This window comes from Hyla sarda, chromosome 4 (assembly GCF_029499605.1).
Source record: "Hyla sarda isolate aHylSar1 chromosome 4, aHylSar1.hap1, whole genome shotgun sequence".
Lineage (NCBI taxonomy): Eukaryota > Metazoa > Chordata > Amphibia > Anura > Hylidae > Hyla > Hyla sarda.
In genome coordinates, this window is record NC_079192.1 from 4,385,748 (window position 1) to 4,399,707 (window position 13,960).

Sequence of the window (13,960 nt, forward strand, 5' to 3'; positions counted from 1 at the left end):
CATCTCTTGGCGCTCCAAGCCACGCCCCCCAGTGGGTATTTATTTTTTTGCGTTTATGTCAAAACCGCTGTAAAATCGTCCACCCCTGTGCAAATCACCAATTTAGGCCTCAAATGTACATAGTGCGCTCTCACTCCTGAGCCTTTTTGTGCGTCCGCAGAGAATTTTACGCCCACATATGGGGTATTTCCGTACTCAGGAGAAATTGCGTTACAAATTTTGGGGGTCTATTTATTCCTTTTACTGCTTGTGAAAATAAAAAGTATGGGGCAACACCAGCATGTTAGTGTAAACAAAAAAAAAAAAAAAAATTACACTAACAGGCTGGTGTAGCCCCCAACTTTTCCTTTTCATAAGGGGTAAAAGGAGAAAAATCCCCCCAAATTTGTAGTGCAATTTCTCCCAAGTACGGAAATACCCCATATGTGGCCCTAAACTGTTTCCTTGAAATACGACAGGGCTCCGAAGTGAGAGAGCTCCATGCATTTGAGGACTAAATTAGGGATTGCATAGAGGTGGGCATAGGGGTATTCTAGGCCAGTGATTCCCAAACAGGGTGCCTCCAGCTGTTGCTAAACTCCCAGCATGCCTGGACAGTCAGTGGCTGTCCAGAAATGCTGGGAGTTGTTTTTTTTGCAACAGCTGGAGGCTCCGTTTTGGAAACACTGCCATACAATAAGTTTTTCATTTTTATTGGGGGGGGGGGGGGGGTACAATGTAAGGGGGTGTATATGTAGTGTTTTACCCTTTATTATGTGTTAGTGTAGTGTAGAGTAGTGCTTTTAGGGTACATTCGCACGGGCGTGTTACGGTGAGTTTCCCGCAAGGAGTTTGCGTTGCGGCGAAAAATTGCACATCACATGGGGGGGGCAAACCTTCAGCTGTTTCAAAACTACAACTCCCAGCATGTACTGACAGACCGTTCATGCTGGGAGTTGTACTTTTGCAACAGCTGGAGGCACACTGGTTGGAAAACGTTCAGTTAGGTTCTGTTACCTCACTCAGTATTTTCCAACCAGTGTGCCTCCAGCTGTTGCAAAACTACAACTCCCAGCATGTACTGATCGCCGAAGGGCATGCTGGGAGATGTAGTTATGCAACAGCTGGAGGTACTTAACTACAACTCCCAGCATGCTGAGACAGCTGTTTGCTGTTTTGGAATGCTGGGATTTGCAGTTTTGCAACAACTGGAGGGCTGCAATTTATAGACCACTGCTCCAAACTGTGACCCTCCAGATGTTGTGAAACTACAAATCCCAGTATGTCCAGACAGCAAACAGCTGATTGGGCATGCTAGGAGTTTAGTTTTGAAAGATCTGGAGGGTCACAGTTTTGAGATCACTGTATAATGGTCTCAAACTGTATCCCTCCAGCTGTTGCAAAACTACATATGCCATCATGCCCAAACAGCTGTCTCAGCATGCTGGGAGTCGTAGTTTTGTAACATCTGGAGGGCTACAGGTTAGAGACCACTGTATAATGGTCTCAGACTGTAGCCCTCCAGATGTTGCTAGGCTACTTGCCGGCTTCCGTAGGATCCAGGGAGCCGTCCTCTTCTGCTGCACGTCATAGCCTCCCGCGCCGATCACCATCGCCCGCAGCCTCCAGATTGGTAAGTAGATCTTCGGCGCCGGTCCCCGCCGGTTTCCCCATCCTGCCCCGCCTATTGTGGGTGGGCAGTACGGGGAAAACAAAAGTTAACCCCCCCGCCCCCGATCTGCTATTGGTGGTCGCATCTAGACCACCAATAGCAGGGATAGGAGGGGTGGCACCCATGCCACCTCACTCCTATCCCTTCAGGGGGATCGTAGGTGTCTTAGACAACCACGATCCCCCTTATATTCTGGGTCACCGGGTCACCATAGACCCGTAATTACCCGGAATCGGCGCAAATAGCAAGTGTGAATTCACTTGCGATTTGCGCCGATCGCCGATATGGGGAGGGGACTAATGACCCCCCTGGGCATTTGAACGGGGTGCCTGCTGTTTGATATCAGCAGTCACCTTGGTCCGGTCCCCTCCCGGCGCACGGCGAGGACCGAAATTCCCACGGGCGTATGGATACGCCCTTCGTCCTTAAGTACCAGGACGCAAGGACGTATGCATACGCCCTTCCTCCCCAACAGGTTAAAGAGTACCTATCACTAAATAAACTTTTCAAAATTAACTTAAGCTATGTTTCCTAACTACACCTAACACCTTCCCTGCCCTTACATTTTTTTAAGAGCTTTAAAAAGCTCTGTATCTCACCTACCTTCTTACTCACTTAGTGTGAGCACCCGGCAGGAGGATGTGGGCGTGCCCCGGCAGGCACTGCTTCACTGAAGCCTGCTGGGGGGACTGCTTCCGCCCTTACTTTGCCGGGGGGTCCTCACTGCACAAAGTGCCGCTTGTCTTCCGGGTACAGAGCCCTGCTTGTCCTCTCTGCATTGAGCTCCGCTTGTCCTCAGTGTACGGAGTGCCGCTTTTCCTCAGTATATTGAGCACCGCTTGTCCTCACTGCACAGAGCGCCACTTGTCCTCAGAGTACAGAGCCCTGAGAGTGAGCACAGCTCTCCCGTCTGTCTGATTGACAGGCAGGAAGATGAGCAGAGTTGGTCACATGCTCAGCCAGTGGTCTGCGATTTCGGACTCACTGCCAGGCACTGAAAACACTTGCGGCCAGGGACTCCAAGGGAGACCCCTAGTGGCCACGTTTTCAAAGTGAAAATAGACATAGAATAAAGCAATTTTTTCCAATAAATCCAATTAGAAAGTTGTTCTAAATATTTAATAAACTATGACATATCAATAAAATTTTTGATGATAGGTACTCTTCAAGCCTGTTTTCCAAGTGACAATTAAAATTGTGTTGCTGAAAATCTGGATTGTCTGGCAACTTATTGTTAGTTTTATTAAAATAGGTATTGTTCTATATTATGCGTCAAGCCAGCATTAATACAGCATTATAGCCTGTCAGCCTATTTCCAAGGGGCAATTAAAATCTTGTTACTAAAAAGAAACAAGCATCCCTCTGTTTATATCTAAGTATTATCTGTCACCAAAACTTGTCATCAAACATTAATACATTAGCATTATACTCCAGCCTGTGTCCAAGTGAACATTTAAATATTCTTGCTGATAGCACCAGAATTTCATTGTTTTATATTTACAGGTATGTCCACCCTTTCTTTCCTTTAGTGTATTTAAACATTCCAATTTCTTATGAAACTATTTTACATATTATTACAACATGTTATTAGAAGACTTCATTTATATGACAATCATCAGGAGTCCACACATAACAAACAGCGGGGAGCAAGAAGTCATCATGGGCGGAACCCTGAGGGAGCGAGGTAGGTGAGTATGTGTCATTGGATATTTTCATTACGACCCCGACAATTTATATAAAATAGTTTCTGAATATTCTTTCAAGCTTGTTTATTTTTTCTACTTAGGATACATAATGTGTAAAAAAAAAAAAAAAAGACAAACAAACATTTCTAATGAAATCTAACAAGATGGAGCAAATGACAATTAAGGAAATGCTCGCAACATAGCATCTTCAGGTTTCAATGATGTTTATATTCTTTCTTCAAATTTACCAGATCTCACACTTACGAAGTGTTTCTTTTATGGCTTTTGTGATATTTTTATTCCTCAGACTGTATATAATGGGGTTGACCAATGGAGTAAACACAGTATATAGCAGGGAGAGGATTTTACTCATGGTCACAGTTTGTCCTTTTCCTGGAACAACATAAACACCGAACAACGTCCCATAGAATATGGAGACCACAATGAGGTGGGAGCTACAGGTGGAGAAGGCTTTCTGTCTACCAGTATTGGATGGGATCCTTAGGATTGCTAGGACAATATAAGTATAAGACACTACAATGATGATGGTTGGGATGAAGACAAGTAGAATGCTTTGTATATAAATTTCCAATTGAACAATAAAGGTGTCAGAACAGGCAAGTTTTAGTAAAGGAACAACGTCACAAAATAAGTGGCCAATTATATTTGATCCACAAAAACTTAGCTTTGTTATTGTAATAATGTAAATTAAAATAATGGAAGATCCAAGCAACGCACAGCTGGTGGTCAACATCTCACAATGGGCACTTGTCATTATAGAAGAGTAACGGAGAGGATTACAGATGGCCACATATCTGTCATAAGACATCACAGCGAGGAGAAGACACTCAAATACTTCTGAGGTGCAGAAGAAATAAAACTGAGCCATACAACCAATAAAAGTCATGGTCCCCCCATTATTCAGTAGGATGTGGAGCATATTGGGGACAATATCTGTGGATAACAAGATGTCACTGATGGACAGATGTGAGATGAAGTAGTACATTGGGGTGTGGAGGTTCTTGCTGGTGGACACCAGGGTGATGATCAGGAGATTCCCACATATTATCAGACAATAAACCACAAGGAACAGGCAGAACAGGAAAAGTCTTAACCCTCGACTGACCTGAAATCCTAAGAGAAAAAACTCTGTGATCACAGTCTGATTGATTTCCTGCATATATAACAAATAGTAGTTATGCTAAATTCTTTGAATAATTAAAAGCTAAAGTGGTAAAGATTTATGTTCAAGATCCATAATTATTATAGTAGATTTTATGTAATGTGTTGTATCTTAAAATATGGGGTGGGCCATTTATATGTATACACCTTAATAAAATGGGAATGGTTGGTGATATTAACTTCCTGTTTGTGGCACATTAGTATATGTGAGGGAGGAAACTTTTGAAGATGGGTGGTGACCATGGCGGTCATTTTGAAGTCGGACATTTTGAAACCAAGTTTTGTTTTTTCAATAGGAAGGGGGTCATGTGACACATCAAACTTATTGGGAATTTCACAAGAAAAACAATGATGTGCTCGGTTTTAACATTTCTTTATTCTTTCAAGAGTTATTTACAAGTTTCTGACCACTTAAAAAATGTGTTCAATGTGCTGCCCATTGTGTTGGATTGTCAATGCAACCCTCTTCTCCCACTCTTCACACACTGATAGCAACACCACAGGAGAAATGCAAGAACAGGCTTCCAGTATCTGTAGTTTCAGGTTCTTCACATCTCGTATCTTCACAGCATAGACAATTGCCTTCAGATGACCCCAAAGATAAAAGTCTAAGGGGGTCAGATCGGGAGACCATGGGGGCCATTCAACTGGCCCATGACAACCAATCCACTTTCCAGGAAACTGTTCATCTAGGAATGCTCGGACCTGACACCCATAATGTGGTGGTCACCATCTTGCTGGAAAAACTCAGGGAACGTTCCAGCTTCAGTGCATAACGAGGGAAACACATCATCATGTAGCAATTTTGCATATCCAGTGGCCTTGAGGTTCTATTGATGAAGAATGGCCCCACTATCGTTGCACCCCATATACCACACCATACCATCAATTTTTGTGTTCCAACAGTCTTGGAGGGATCTATCCAATGTGGGTTTGTGTCAGACCAATAGCGGTGGTTTTGTTTGTTGACTTCACCATTCACATAAAATTTTGCCTCATCACTGACCAAAATCTTCTGCGTAAACTGAGGGTCCTGTTCCAATTTTTGTTTTGCCCATTCTGCAAATTCAGTGCTCCGATGTGGGTCATCCTCGTTGAGATGCTGCAGTAGCTGGAGTTTGTAAGGGGGCCATTTGTGAGTAGCTAATATCTGCCGAAGGGATGTTCAACTAATGCCACTCTCCAGTGACATGCGGCGAGTGCTATGCTGTGGGCTCTTGCTGAATGAAGCTAGGACAGCCACTGATGTTTCTTTAGTGACAGATTTCATGCGTCCACATTTTGGCAAAACCAACACTGAACCAGTTTCACGAATCTTAGCAAGCAGTTTACTAACTCTAGCATGGGAGATGGGTGGTCTTGTAGGGTGTCTTGAATTGAAATCTGCTGCAATGACCCGGTTACTGCATTCACCAGACATCAACACAATTTCTATCCACTCCTCACGTGTTAACGACATGTCAATGGCTGTAAACAAAGATAAACTTGTAAATAACTCATGAAAGAATAAAGTTATGTTAAAACCAAGCACATCATTGTTTTCCTTGTGAAATTCCCAATAAGTTTGATGTGTCAAATGACCCTCTTCCTATTGAAAAAACAAAAGTTGGATACAAATTGGTTGACTTCAAAATGGCCACCAAGGTCACCACCCATCTTGAAAAGTTTCCCCCACTCACATATACTAATGTGCCACAAACAGCAAGTTAATATCACCAACCATTCCCATTTTATTAAGGTGTACCCACATAAATGGCCCACCCTGTACTTTATAGTAATATTCATTAATTTTTGGGTGGTCCTGGTCCTTCTATCTATGCCAAAGTTCATATAAACTGCAGGTTTAAGCCTGATGCCCCATACTTCTATTACTTCTGCTTGTTATGTGATTTTTCACAGCTCCTAGGGTGACAATTGTAGCCCCAGTTAAAAAACAAAACTAAAAACAATTAAAAAATTTACAAAAAATGTGAAGGGAGGGTTGAGTGCAAGCTTCCATTCTTGCAATACTTAAAACCGAGCATCAGGCCAAAGAAAGTAGCTCATAAGAACAAGGTCCAGCAACATACATTAAGCACAACAAAGCTACAGACTGGCAGAGGGCAAAAACAACTGTCCAATGATTAAGATGACCAACAACTCCTTGAGAATGTCACTCAACAATCATAGATTGATGTGATCTACAAAAAAGAGGGCAAACAGCAGCTGGGGAGATGTGCATGCCAAGGGCTGTAGGAAACAGACTCCTAGTGGCAGGACTGAAGTAGTACGAAGCTGGAAAAAAAAAGCCCTTCACCAATGAGAAGCAAAGAAGAACCAGACTAAAGTTTGCAAAAACCATATGAATTGGACCATACAGGAATGGAGTTGGGTTATCATCCATTATGAATCAAAATTTCAGCTTTGCACAGCCTCTGATCATCTAATGGTTAAACAGAGACCTGGAGAGGTTGTGGGTCCCTCACCAATGGTGACATTTTCTGGAGTAGTAGTGACGATCTGGGGATGCTTTAGTATGCTTGGAATTGGGCACAATTGTCTTTGTCAAGGACGCATGAATCAAGCAAAGTACAAGGGTATCCTGCAAGAACAACCTCCACCTTCTGCTATGACAGTGTTATCCAACTCTGAGAACTGTTTCTGCCGGCAGGACAATGCTCCATGCCACACCGCCAGGTCAATCACGGTGTGGATGGAAGACCACCAGGATCAAGACCCTGTCATGGCCAGCTCGATTTTCACACCTGAACCCCACTGAAAACCTCTGGAATTTGATCAAGAGGAAAATGGACAGTCACAAACCATCAAAGTCGAGCTACTTGAACTTTTGTGCCAGGAGTCGTCCAACAGCCGAAGGTGAGCACTACCAGATGCAGAAAGGCTGGGATTTTCTTAGCATTATTGAGGTTTGAAAACAATAAAAATGTTTTTATTTTTGACCATTTTTTTCTACAAATAAACTCTCAACATAAAAATATTTTTTATTTTGATATATAATCACAAGAGAAAAAAGAAATAGAAAAAAATCTGGCACTGTCTCTTTAAAACTAGTAAGGTATACGTGCAGTAAAGGAACCAGTGTTTGCAGTTAGATTTGATCCTGTGAGTGGTGCTACACGCTGAACAGTGCAGAGCATAATGGAATCACATAAAGAAGGAAGCGGAGCAACTCACCTAGGTGAGCGAAGACGATGAAGCTTGTCAGGTCACGATCAGACGGTGTAGGAGCGGGGAGGCAGTGGGTGGAACGGGGGGAATCAGGCGCCTCCCCACTCCTACGTCGCCTGATCGTGACATGACAATCTGCATCGTCTTCGACCACCTGGGTGAGTTTCTCCGCTTCCTTCTTTATGTGACTCCATTTTTTTATTTTGAATTTGGTAGAAATGTTTTCAGTAGTTTATAGAATAAAACAAAACTCTTAATTTGAATAAGAATTTTGCAGTGGTCTCCTATTCTTTCTAGGTCTCTCATTTTTTCTAGAGCTGTATAAATATATATATATATATATATATATATATATATGTGTGTGTGTGTGTGTGTGTTTGTTTTTATGGTATGACATTAAGTGTACATTAAGCATCAATAATCTTGCATTTTCTTTTAAACCTGAAATTCTTAATTCGACAACAAAACATTTGGGAAATATGTGACCATCTGTTTAAATAATTCTATTTCATAAGCTGGGAGAGAATTCTTTATGTGTTGACTCCTAATCTTCCTTATCACACTTACATCAGACATCATTTTGCTCTTAAAATTCATTTTTCTCAAGAAAAATCCTAGAAGGAAGTGATTGAACGGCATCGCAGCCCCTGTGTGAGGCCATCTGGCTATATGAATAGAAAAACTACCGCGGATCTTTATATAGAAAATAACAGGCCAAATGCCAGATAACAAGTCTTGCGAGATTTGTTACTGTTGCTCTTAGATTTCTCTATAGGGAAAAAGAAAAAATATAATAATTAAACTGTAATTACCGACTTGATCTGAAAAGCTATAAATATATCAAAGTAATTTCGCTAGGGTGAAAGTCAAGAGAGGAGAAAATGTAAAGTAAATTTGGAATCATTTTAAATGTTTTTTTAAACATAGAAACATAGAATGCTTAAACTTCTTCACTGTATTTGCAGTGACCACTTCTGCAGGAAGGCTATTCCATGCATCCACTACTCTCTCAGTAAAGTAATACTTCCTGATATTACTGCAGAAACCTTTCCCCTCTAATTTATAACTATGTCCTCTTGTGGTAGTTTTTCTTCTTTAAAATATCTTCTCCTCCTTTACCGTGTTGATTCCCTTTATGTATATAAAGTCTCTATCATATCCCTCTGTCTCTTCTTTCTTCTATACATGTTAAGGTCCTTTAACCTTTCCTGGTAAGTTGTATCCTGCAATCCATGTACTAGTTTAGTATCTTCTCTGAACTCTCTCTAGAGTATCTATAACCTTCTGGAGATACGGCCTCCAGTACTGCGCACAATACTTCAAGTGAGGCCTCACCAGTGTTCTGTACAGTGGCATGAACACTTCTCTCTACTGCTTATACCTCTCCCTATACATCCAAGCATTCTGCTAGCGTTTCCTGCTGCTCTATTACATTGTCTTCCTACCTTTAAGTCTTCTGAAATAATTCCTCCTAAATCCCTTTCCTCAGATACTGAAATCAGGACTGTGCCAAATATTCTATATTCTGCCCGAGGGTTTTTACTCCCCAGGTGCATTATCTTACACTTATCCACCTAAAATTTCAGTTGCCAGAGTTCTGACCATTCTTCTAGTTTTCCTCAATCCTTTTCCATTTGGCGGATCCTCCAGGAACATCAACCTTGTTACAAATCTTTGTGTCATCATCAAAAGACAAACACCGAACCATTGAGACCTTCTGTAATATCACTAATGAAGATATTAAACAATATTGGTCCCAGTACAGATCCCTGAGGTATCCCACTGGTAACAAGACCTCACTCTGAATATTCTCCATTGACTACAACCCTCTGTTGTCTGTCACTCAGCCACTGCCTAATCCACTCAACAATATTGGAGTCCAAGCTCAATGACTTTAGTTTATTGATAAGTCTTCTATGTGGGACAGAATTAAAAGCCTTACTAAAATCTAGATATGCAATGTCTACTGCCCCTCCGCCATCTATTATTTTAGTCACCCAGTCAAAAAAATCAATAAGATTTGTTTGACATGATCTCCCTGAAGTAAACCCATGTTGTTTTTCATCTTGCAATCCATGGGATTTTAGATGTTCCATAATCCTATACTTTAGTAGGGTTTCCATTAATTTCCCCACTATTGATGTCAGACTTAATGGCCTATAGCTGCTTGATTCCTCCCTACTACCTTTCTGGTGAATGGGCACGACATTTGCTAATTTCCAATCTTCCAGGACGACTCCTGTTACCAGTGATTGGTTAAATAAATCTGTTAATGGTTTTGCTGGTTCACCACTAAGCTCTTTTAATAATTTTGGGTGTATCCCATCAGGGCCCTGTGATTTATTTGTCTTCACTTTAGACAGGAAACGTAGAACCTCTTCTTCTGTAAAGACACATGCAGCAAAGGTTTCATTAGTCTTCCTCTCTAATGGAGATCGTTTTCCTTCTTTTTCTTCTGTAAAAACTGAACAGAAGTATTAATTAAGGCAGTCAGCTAGCCCCTTATTCTCTTCTACATACCTTCCTTCCTTTGTTTTTAATTTAGTTATTTCTTGTTTTAATTTCCTTTTTTCATATTGTTACGCCGAGCGCTCCGGGTCCCCGCTCCTCCCCGGAGCGCTCACAGCGTTCTCCTATTCGCAGCGCCCCGGTCAGACCTGCCGACCGGGTGTGCTGCGAAAATGTTCCCAGCCGGGATGCGATTTGCGATGCGGAACGCGCCCGCTCGCGATGCGCATCCCGACTCGCTTACCAGACCCGTTCCCCGTCTGTGCTGTCCCGGCGCGCGCGGCCCCGCTCCTTAGGGCGCGCGCGTGCCGGGCCTTTGCGATTTAAAGGGCCGGTGCACTACTGATTGGCGCATGAGGTTTAATCAGTACCTTCACCTGTGCACTTCCCTACTTATACCTCACTTCCCCTGCACTCCCTTGCCGGATCTTGTTGCCATTGTGCCAGTGAAAGCGTTTCCTTGTGTGTTCCTAGTCTGTGTTCCAGACCTCCTGCCGTTGCCCCTGACTACAATCCTTGCTGCCTTCCCTGACCTTCTGCTACGTCCGACCTTGCTCTTGTCTACTCCCTTGTACCGCGCTTATCTCAGCAGAGAGGTTGAGCCGTTGCCGGTGGATACGACCTGGTTGCTACCGCTGCTGCAAGACCATCCCGCTTTGCGGCGGGCTCTGGTGAATACCAGTAGCAACTTAGAACCGGTCCACCAACACGGTCCACGCCAATCCCTCTCTGGCACAGAGGATCCACCTCCAGCCAGCCGAATCGTGACAGTAGATCTGGCCATGGATCCCGCTGAGGTCCCGCTGCCAGTTGTTGCTGACCTCACCACGGTGGTCACCCAGCAGTCGCAACAGATAGCGCAACAAGGCCACCAGCTGTCTCAACTGACCGTGATGCTACAGCAGCTACTACCACAGCTTCAACAATCATCTCCTCCGCCAGCTCCTGCACCTCCTCCGCAGCGAGTGGCCGCATCCAGCCTCCGTTTATCCTTGCCGGACAAATTTGATGGGGACTCTAAATTTGCCGTGGTTTTCTTTCACAATGTTCCCTGCATTTGGAGATGATGTCGGACCAGTTTCCAACTGAAAGGTCAAAGGTGGCTTTCGTAGTCAGCCTTCTGTCTGGGAAAGCCCTGTCATGGGCCACACCGCTCTGGGACCGCAATGATCCTGTCACTGCCTCTGTACACTCTTTCTTCACGGAGATTCGAAGTGTCTATGAGGAACCTGCCCGAGCCTCTTCTGCTGAGACTGCCCTGCTGAACCTGGTCCAGGGTAATTCTTCTGTTGGCGAGTACGCCATCCAATTCCGTACTCTCGCCTCCGAATTGTCCTGGAATAACGAGGCCCTCTGCGCGACCTTTAAAAAAGGCCTATCCAGTAACATCAAAGATGTGCTGGCCGCACGAGAAATCCCTGCTAACCTGCATGAACTTATTCATCTTGCCACCCGCATTGACATGCGTTTTTCCGAAAGGCGTCAGGAGCTCAGCCAAGATATGGACTTTGTTCGCACGAGGCGGTTTCTCTCCCCGACTCCTCTCTCCTCTGGTCCTGTGCCTTCCGCCGTGGAGGCTATGCAAGTTGACCAGTCTCGCTTGACATCTCAAGAGAGGACACGACGCCGCATGGAAAACCTTTGCCTGTACTGTGCCAGTTACGAACATTTCTTGAAGGATTGTCCTATCCGACCTCCACGTCAGGAAAGATGCACGCTGACTCCGCACAAAGGTGAGACAGCTCTTGATGTGAACTCTGCTTCTCCACGTCTTACTGTGCCTGTGCGGATTTCTTCTTCTACCTTCTCCTTCTCAGCTACGGCCTTCTTGGATTCCGGATCTGCAGGAAATTTTATTTTGGCCTCTTTCATCAACAGGTTCAACATCCCGGTGACCAGTCTCGCCAGACCCCTCTACATCGCCTCTGTTAATAATGAAAAATTGGACTGTACTGTGCGTTACCGCACGGAACCCCTCTTAATGTGCATCGGACCCCATCACGAAAAAATTGAATTTCTGGTCCTCTCTAACTGCACTTCGGAAATTCTTCTTGGACTACCGTGGCTTCAACGCCATTCCCCAACCCTCGATTGGACCACTGGGGAAATCAAGAACTGGGGTACTTCTTGCCACAAGGACTGTCTTAAGCCTGCTCCCTGTACAGTCAGTCAAGACCTTGTGGTTCCTCCGATATCTGGTCTCCCCAAGGCCTATCTGGATTATGCTGATGTTTTTTGCAAAAAACAAGCAGAGACTTTGCCTCCTCACAGGCCTTATGACTGTCCTATTGACCTCCTCCCTGGTACTACTCCACCCCGGGGCAGAATCTATCCTCTGTCTGCTCCAGAAACACAAGCCATGTCGGAGTACATCCAAGAGAATTTAAAAAAGGCGTTTATCCGCAAGTCTTCCTCCCCTGCCTGAGCTGGATTTTTTTTCGTTTCCAAAAAAGACGGCTCCTTACGCCCTTGCATTGATTACCGCGGACTTAATAAAATCACCGTAAAAAAACGCTATCCCCTACCTCTTATCTCGGAACTCTTTGATCGCCTACGAGGCGCCCACATCTTTACCAAGCTGGACTTAAGAGGTGCATATAATCTCATCCGCATCAGGGAGGGGGACGAGTGGAAGACCGCATTTAACACCAGAGATGGACACTTTGAATATCTGGTTATGCCCTTTGGGCTTTGCAACGCCCCTGCCTTCTTCCAAGACTTTGTAAATGAAATTTTTCGTGATCTTCTATATACCTGTGTTGTGGTTTACCTAGACGATATTTTTATTTTTTCTGCTAACCTAGAAGAACACCGCCAGCATGTCCGCATGGTTCTTCAGAGACTTCGGGACAATCAATTATATGCCAAAATGGAAAAATGTCTCTTTGAATGTCAATCTCTTCCCTTCCTAGGATACTTAGTCTCTGGCCAGGGACTACAAATGGACCCAGATAAACTATAAGCCGTATTGGATTGAACACGCCCCTCCAGACTCCGTGCTATCCAACATTTTTTGGGGTTTGCCAATTATTATAGACAATTTATTCCGCACTTTTCCACTATTGTGGCCCCTATCGTGGCTCTAACCAAGAAAGACGCCAACCCTAAGTCCTGGCCTCCTCAAGCGGAAGACGCATTCAATCATCTTAAGACTGCCTTTTCTTCTGCTCCCGTACTCTCCAGACCTGACCCATCTAAACCCTTCTTATTGGAGGTAGACGCCTCCTCGGTGGGAGCTGGAGCAGTACTCCTACAAAAAAATTCTTCCGGACATGCTGTTACTTGTGGTTTCTTTTTCTATTAGAAAAACTACTCCATTGGTGATCGAGAACTACTGGCCATAAAATTGTCGCTTGAGGAATGGAGGCACCTGCTGGAGGGATCCAAATATCAAGTTATTATATACACTGATCACAAGAATCTCTCTTATCTTCAGTCTGCCCAACGGCTGAACCCTCGCTAGGCTAGGTGGTCGTTGTTCTTTGCCCGTTTTAACTTTGAAATTCATATTCGCCCTGCTGACAAGAACATTAGCGCTGATGCCCTCTCTCGTTCATCGGATGCCTCTGAAGTGGAAGCTTCCCCGCAACACATTATTCCTCCGGAATGTCTGATCTCCACTTCTCCAGCCTCCATCAGACAAACTCCTCCAGGGAAGACCTTCGTCTCTCCACGCCAGCGCCTGAGGATTCTCAAGTGGGGACACTCCTCACACCTCGCAGGCCATGCTGGCATCAAAAAATCCATCCAGCTCATCTCTCGATTT

At 44.1% G+C, this 13,960-nt stretch overlaps 1 protein-coding gene across 1 annotated transcript; it reads right to left on the minus strand.

Moving 5' to 3' along the window:
• Positions 1–3,580: 3,580 nt before the first annotated feature.
• Positions 3,581–4,516, minus strand: LOC130366717 (olfactory receptor 11L1-like). The gene has a single exon (XM_056569038.1). It carries the CDS (start codon positions 4,514–4,516, stop codon positions 3,581–3,583), a length of 936 nt encoding a protein of 311 aa, XP_056425013.1.
• Positions 4,517–13,960: the final 9,444 nt, after the last annotated feature.